At 37.2% G+C, this 6,779-nt stretch overlaps 1 protein-coding gene across 1 annotated transcript; it reads right to left on the bottom strand.

The window, feature by feature from the left end:
- Window positions 1-836: 836 nt before the first annotated feature.
- On the bottom strand, window positions 837-6,473 carry LOC111673986. Its single transcript, XM_023432491.1, has 2 exons — window positions 6,274-6,473; window positions 837-1,060 (listed from the first exon to the last, which is right to left on the bottom strand). Exons 1-2 carry the CDS (start codon window positions 6,404-6,406, stop codon window positions 837-839), a joined length of 357 nt encoding a protein of 118 aa, XP_023288259.1. The 5' UTR covers window positions 6,407-6,473.
- Between the last annotated feature and the right edge of the window lie 306 nt (window positions 6,474-6,779).

Genomic DNA, 6,779 nt, shown 5'->3' with positions numbered 1-6,779 from the left:
AATTATGAGGTCCGAAATCCCACGACGCCCGACCCGGCACTGTAAATTTATCGTGTAATTAAAACATCCCAGACTTGCGTAAAAGAGCAGACGTATTGATTAAAAAGACGTCGACGATTAGGAATCAAAACGGTAGTACCTATTAGGGGGGCCGGAAAGTAATGTCGTTTTCTTACATTAAATTCAATGCGCAGAAACGACATTACTTTCCGGCCCCCCTGATACGTATGTATAACTATACAATGTGATATGGACGGTGATAACTACGGATATTCGGGTCGCCAGTCATTAGAATTGAACACTGTTATCGTTTTAACATTAGAACTACCGGTGGATTTTTTTTTATACGATGGGCCAGTTGAAACCAGTCATTTTGACCGGTCTTGGTAGTTCTAGTGTTAAATCTATCGACTGTATTTGTGTACGTCGCGACGCGGTGTAATCTCTTATTAGCAACGATACGTTTTAAAGAATAAGATTTCGTAAGGTACGCACGATCTTGTTGCTGCGGGGGAAATAACATGTTTTGCCTGTCATCAGTTTCTACAAAGAACTGTTACCAGAAGAAAAATTATTCGGGTGGACTTCCTACATTCGCACGTATTCAGAATTAAATGTAATATTTGGTATTGCAAAGTAGTCCTTGAAAGATATAAAAAAAGAAACAAAAAACTCAAAGAATAAAGATTAAACGAAGCTTGGGTAGGCAGGAAGAGATGTTTTTCTACGTATATACTCAATGTTAATGTATATTGCGTCACGCAATTGCATCATATGATACGCCAGATTATATTTTTCTTCACGTGAGAACGTTCGTTGCTCTTCTTCTGTGGTTATTAAATCCCGACGGTTTCTCGACGAACGGGTGAGGCGTGTTTTCTTGTTGTTAATGTGTGTTTCCATGAGCTAAATTTGTCCAAAGAATCCGCGATAAATTCTCTGGCGTCCGGTATTTCGAGCGGCAGTGCCACCGAAATACCTCGGCGCTCCTTGAAGTTCCGCGCTCGGCCGGTAGGGTGGCTTTTCATCGAATCTCTGGCAGAGAACTCGAAGAACCCGACTGCAAATGAAATAATCTTATTTAACTATCGAAACATTAATCATAACGACATGGAATATTAATCAAGCCTGAAATTGCGCTGTTCTTGATTTATATCTTCCTTGTGAGCGTGCACTTTGTACAACGAAAGCGTTACATATGTAACGCGATCGATTTACCTGCGAATCTCGTTCGCGATTCGATTAAACGTATACAAAGAGGGTTTATTTCACTTGATTATGAATATTGTTAAGCGATGAACACTAATGTTTCAAGTATCGTAAAATATCTAGGTCATTATCGCGTATAAATGATTCTATTATAAAAAAATTTCTAAATGAAATTCTATCGTTCAGAGTCATTTGGAAAAGAGCCAAAAAGAGCACTCGAGATTGTTTTGAAACTATTGATTGTCGACGATGAATTAATCTCAGTCACGTGTATTTTTAGTTTTCGACCACATATGACTAGCTAACATTTCAACCCGTCTCTGTCCGAAAATTGATTAAAACAAGTCAGTAAACCCCCGTATAACTCTTAAGGTGAAGTGAAACTCTCTTCAAATCAGTCGATTCGAATACAATACTTTTTTTTAAGGGTTTTAGACCAAACTGTCCGAAACTTTGTCACATAACTCCTGATCATCTAAGAATTGTCCTGACACATTCAAAATTTGGATTTTTGGAACAAATTTTTTAACTCAGCCCACACCAGAACCAAAATGGCGTCGAGCTCTTGTATTTCGATCAATATACAATTATCGAAGGCTCTGATATGAGGTGCGCATAACTATGATGCGTATATGCATATTTAAACCTATCTTTGAATTGAACCGTTATACGGGGGTCCACTGTATTTGACGTTTCTTGAGAATTACTTGACACGTCCATTGTCCACAGGTGGGCACACTTGTACAATTTACCGGTCAAAATGTATCGGGAGCACCCGATGAGTTCAGATGCGTAAAATTTTAATTTATGAATATGATTTTCGGAGAGCACATAATTTGCTGATAAGTTTTCACCTATTTTTGATTATTTAAACACATTTTTTAATGGTGGGGGTGCTAGCTTTATTAGTACCCAGCACCCCCACAGAAAAATTGAATTTTTTTCCAAAAACCGAGCTAGCACAAAATTTGCAAACGTAGCACATAATTAGCACATAAAGAGCACAAAATGTTAAGACAAAGAAATTTGAATTTTGTAAAGGTGGGGTGCCAGCTTTACGCACCTGATGCGTTAATCGTCAGATCTTCGCCAGGATGCCATTTTTTAACCAAAGCGTTTCAATTCGGCAGAACGTCCACAGACGTTATTCATGCAGCTGAGCAATTCGCAATTGCCTTTAATTCGAGATACTTATTTTCTCGAGAATCGAGCTCCCTGCATTTGCATTCGGTCGAAACGTTCCTTTGGAATGCAGCTTCAAAAATTATGACGACTATTCGGTTAGAGTCGGTGCACGGAGATTTGCATAAATGTAAGCATAAGCAATCGACCAATAAGAACGTAACGACAATGCTTATGTGTAAGCCGCTTTACGTTTGTTCTCTATGATCGGTTCAGGGTCGAGTGTACGGCACGTGGCGCTCCAGGCAAACGCCATGCGCGATAGATGCGATATCCATAAAACACGTAATGTATGCTCTCTGAACGTTAGGATTTTCTCGGTATATCCTTGTTGTGTAAGATGCCGCGACGCGTACTCCAAAAAAAAAAAAAAAAAAGTGAATATCCTGAAAGGGGGGCATGGGCAGGGGAAAGTTGTAGTTCTTACAAGGGTAGTTGCAGTTCTTACAAGGAGTAAGGTGTTACAATGAGAAAGCTTTCGCTACGTGCAACGCCGCCACCTCAATACATCTCTTAACCTAGTCACGGAATATCTTCCGCATGTAGTTTGGTTAAAAATGCATTGGAAGAATTTGTGTTACATCACTTTTTATATGTATTTCAATGTCCACAAAGTCAGTTTTTCATAGGGTGATTAAGCAGTGGTACTGACTTCCGGAAAGAATATTCTAATCAAGTTGCCTATACATCTTCCTTGTATTTAACGACAATTTTTGTCGTTTTTTGTCGTATTTATAGATATTTTTAATACAATTTGCCTCATTATGGGGCAAATTGTTATATTTTACAGTGTAAGGGAGACCGGGGCAAGTTGACCAACTTTTTTGATTATGTTTCATTGTGAGTGAGGTAATGAGAATTTTCGAACGTGCTATACATCAAAATGTTGGGCATACGTTCAGGTACAATAGTTGCAGTCCTAGATTATTTAATCTTTTTCACAAGATTAAAGAAAAAATTATTTAAGCACGCCGGCGTGGTGGGACAACTTGCTCTGTACCCGGGGCAAATTGACACGGCATATAGGTCCGCACGAAATTCGCATACAATTGAAAATAATAAGTTGCAAGTTTAAAAACATTGTTTTCATTATTAACAGGAACAAAATGTACATTTATAAATACGCAACAATTAATTTTTTTAAACGATAATAAATATTTGCGATGCTTTAACTTTCTCTTACGACTCGATGACTTGCTTAAGCAAAATAAAATGTTCTTACTTTGATTAGTACTTGTTAAAATTACAAATGTGTCGGAAGTGTTAAACGGGTACTAATCAGAAATTATTAGACTTGACTCACAAAAAATGCACAAGAAAGACGGCGATAATTTTGCTCAAATACGTGGTTCCGATGACGATACAATAATAAAAAATACAAAATTAATGTTTGTAGAATTAAAGTAATTCTGCGAACATCCCGTTATTAAAAATGCATTGTAAAGTATAAAATAGTTTCTACCTAAATGACTAAAAATAGAAGCGTGGAGTGCTGATCGTAAAATTTAACTTTTTTTTCGGGCAATTATTTTGACAGATACCAACATTTTATATAAACTTTACCGATTACAATATTAAGGATAGAAAATGTTCGCCCGAGGAATTTCTAAACTTTATTTAACTCTTACGTCTATTCTCACATCTTAGACACTACATTTGGGATTTGCAGAACATTGAGAACAATAAATGACCTCATCGGTTTGAAATTCCAAGATAAGATATAGTTCATTTAAAAATGATTGCGTATTCGTCCCAATGTAGCGCGATGATATTTTTGTTTTCTAAAAATGTTGATATCAGCGCGAAATTACTGAAAAAGATCCAACGTCTGAAATTCGAATGTATATCAAGACAGAGAAAGAATTATTCTCGAAAGGAAAAGATGATCGCAGTTATCTAAACAGCGATATGGGGTGATTACATGTGAAAAAGTTAAACACGTTGCTCTCGGATCAAACCTGTAATCCTATTTAGAGGTACAATGTAATTTCAAGAGCCAAACATCGATGAGCATCAAACTTGAGGCACTTCAAAGCACGATGCCCCAGGCTGCCTATATATTTCACCCCGTTGATCGTCCCTAGTGCTTATGCAAATGCGCGCAGAACAGGTCTTAATCCCCGTATTATCAGCGTTCGTTCAATTTCTACGTCCTTTGGCTTCATGGAAGGATCATTCATCAGAGGTGTTCCCTTTTGGTCCTCTCGTGTTACATTCGCGTGCATATAGTTACTCTTGTCCAGTTTGGCCGCTCACCATGAAGCATCATGGCGCAGTAAGCTCGCGTTCCACCACGAGGAGGTGTTGGTTGATAAATCTCGATAGAGCTGCACAGTACGGTGTCCCGTGTCGGGTATTTTGTTTACGTCCCCTCATCGGGTAAAAGTTGAGAGTCACAAGTTAGGATGTCATTGTGGTACGCACCCGTGAATTTTCACGTAAAACGTTTCTGCTCTATCGAGAAACGCGAATCACGTGCGCGGCGATGTTCCCATTATGCCCTGTATAGTTATCGTTTGATGCATTACATTCTAAAACTGAAAGGAAAAAATATTAGGAGTATGAAATTATGTACCACCTTAAGCAATAACCAACGCCCGTGAAAGAGCCATGTCTCTTCCATTCCATACGTATGATCCTTTAATTATTTTTATACCACATGTGACTCAAACAATACATCGAGGAGACAAGTTGTCTTACGGGGTAAATTGACCAATGTTTAACAACTTTTTATTTTTTACTTCATATCATTCTCAATTTTATCATACGATCCTAATCGTATCCTACGCTTTTGTTGGTGCTTAACACAATTCTCGGCAACGTTGTTTATTTATTAAAAATAAAACACTGAAACTGTAATAGGAGGTGAATTTATTCAATCCTCTTTTTCTTGTTTTGTAGTGAAGTTTATTACTTTCTGTAATTTGAAAATTCAATATAAGAAAATAGCACCTATTTGCCGATATCAAAAATAGTCCTTTCCATTTGAAAAGAATTAAGTTGACCTTGAAATGACCTCGAAAAATGACCTTCCCGTAAAAATCATGACTTGCATTTTTTTTCCCCCCTTCAAACTCTGCTACTTTTTACTGATTTATTCTTTAATATCTCCCACAGGTTACGAAATGTTAGCCTAGATTGATTAAAATAGGACACTCTGTAAATTTCTATATTTTATTTCAATTTCAATTTATTTAATCTTCTTGTTCGTTGCAGTCAAAGTATTACATTGAAAAATAAGTGCAAACAGTGCGGTACGGTCTGAGTGAGATTACATTCAATATCATTTTTAAATAACTAAGTACATCTCCTCTAACGCCTATGTACCCTTCAAGTCATGAAAAAATTAAATTCTATAAAATAGTGCTATGAAATGTTTCAAATTGAAATGCAATGACAATTACTATTCCACGGTTTCTATAACGCTTTTTCACTTAAAGCTGTTAATAAGATAATCAACATCAACGTTAAAGTAAATGAGGTCGTTGCATCATTAGTATATTACCATTTGTTCTAGGTACGATATAGATACAATGAATTGTTTTGACGGGAGATTCGTTAATCATACAGGTATTGGGCAATATTTAGCTGCGTAATAACGAAGGGTATTGATTTCTTCTGAAGGGCGTGTAAAAAACAGAAATGGTAAATTGCATAAACTAGAGTGTCTCCGACTAGAGTATAAGGGAGTGAATGATCTAAATGATTAAATCAAGAGTCGTTCTTGGAGGTGCTATTTATCATGAGAAATGTATGAAACCGAACGAGGAAGATGAGTTCAGAAGTTATTCAAACAATTGGACATGTTTTTGCGAGGTGATAAGAGATCGGCTATCAGGTGACTTTACCGCGCTTTCTTTCGGCGTACCGATGAAATCTTACTTTGGTTAAGAGCTGCTTCGAACACTCGTCGGAATATTACGTATTTATGCGAGACCCCGCTGCACTTGACAATGACGATAAGAGCACTGCCTATGGCGATAACGTCGTTTTCGAGTTTGGAGCTCCAAGGCATTAATAACTGATAATTATTAGTTGCCTCGAAGGACGGATAAATTATCGACGAGGAGGCGTCGGGTGCTCGCATTACCGACCGAGGTTTTCTTGTGGAAACGCACATGCGAGCTGGATTTAATGGGGCGTTATCGTTGCGCCATATTAACTGAAGGATGGAAAATCCCAACTTAGGTACCTTAAACTTATAAAAAATATTTAAGATACATTCTCTTTTCAAATTGTTTCATGTTCCAAACAAAGCAAAAGTAACATATTAACTGATTTTTCTGGTATTTTGTGTTTTGGGTATTTTGGGTATTTTGGGGTATTTTGGGTATTTTGGGGTATTTTGGGTATTTTCTGGTATTTTGTTAAGGTATTTTGTCATTTGT

The sequence above is a fragment of the Orussus abietinus genome, unplaced genomic scaffold (assembly GCF_000612105.2).
Source record: "Orussus abietinus isolate OABI.00-Male unplaced genomic scaffold, Oabi_2.0 scaffold219, whole genome shotgun sequence".
Classification (NCBI taxonomy): Eukaryota; Metazoa; Arthropoda; class Insecta; order Hymenoptera; family Orussidae; genus Orussus; species Orussus abietinus.
Note: the sequence above shows the minus strand (reverse complement) of the source record. Positions and strands in the feature narration are given on the sequence as shown.

What these genes read in the sequence shown, in the direction of transcription:
- LOC111673986 (XM_023432491.1), bottom strand. Translation starts at nt 6,406, where the DNA reads ATGCCTTGGAGCTCCAAACTCGAAAACGACGTTATCGCCATAGGCAGT. An exon ending in CGAAGCAGCTCTTAACCAAA is followed by an intron (nt 1,061 to 6,273) that starts GTAAGATTTCAT and finishes TTTCATTTGCAG; the next exon opens with TCGGGTTCTTCGAGTTCTCT.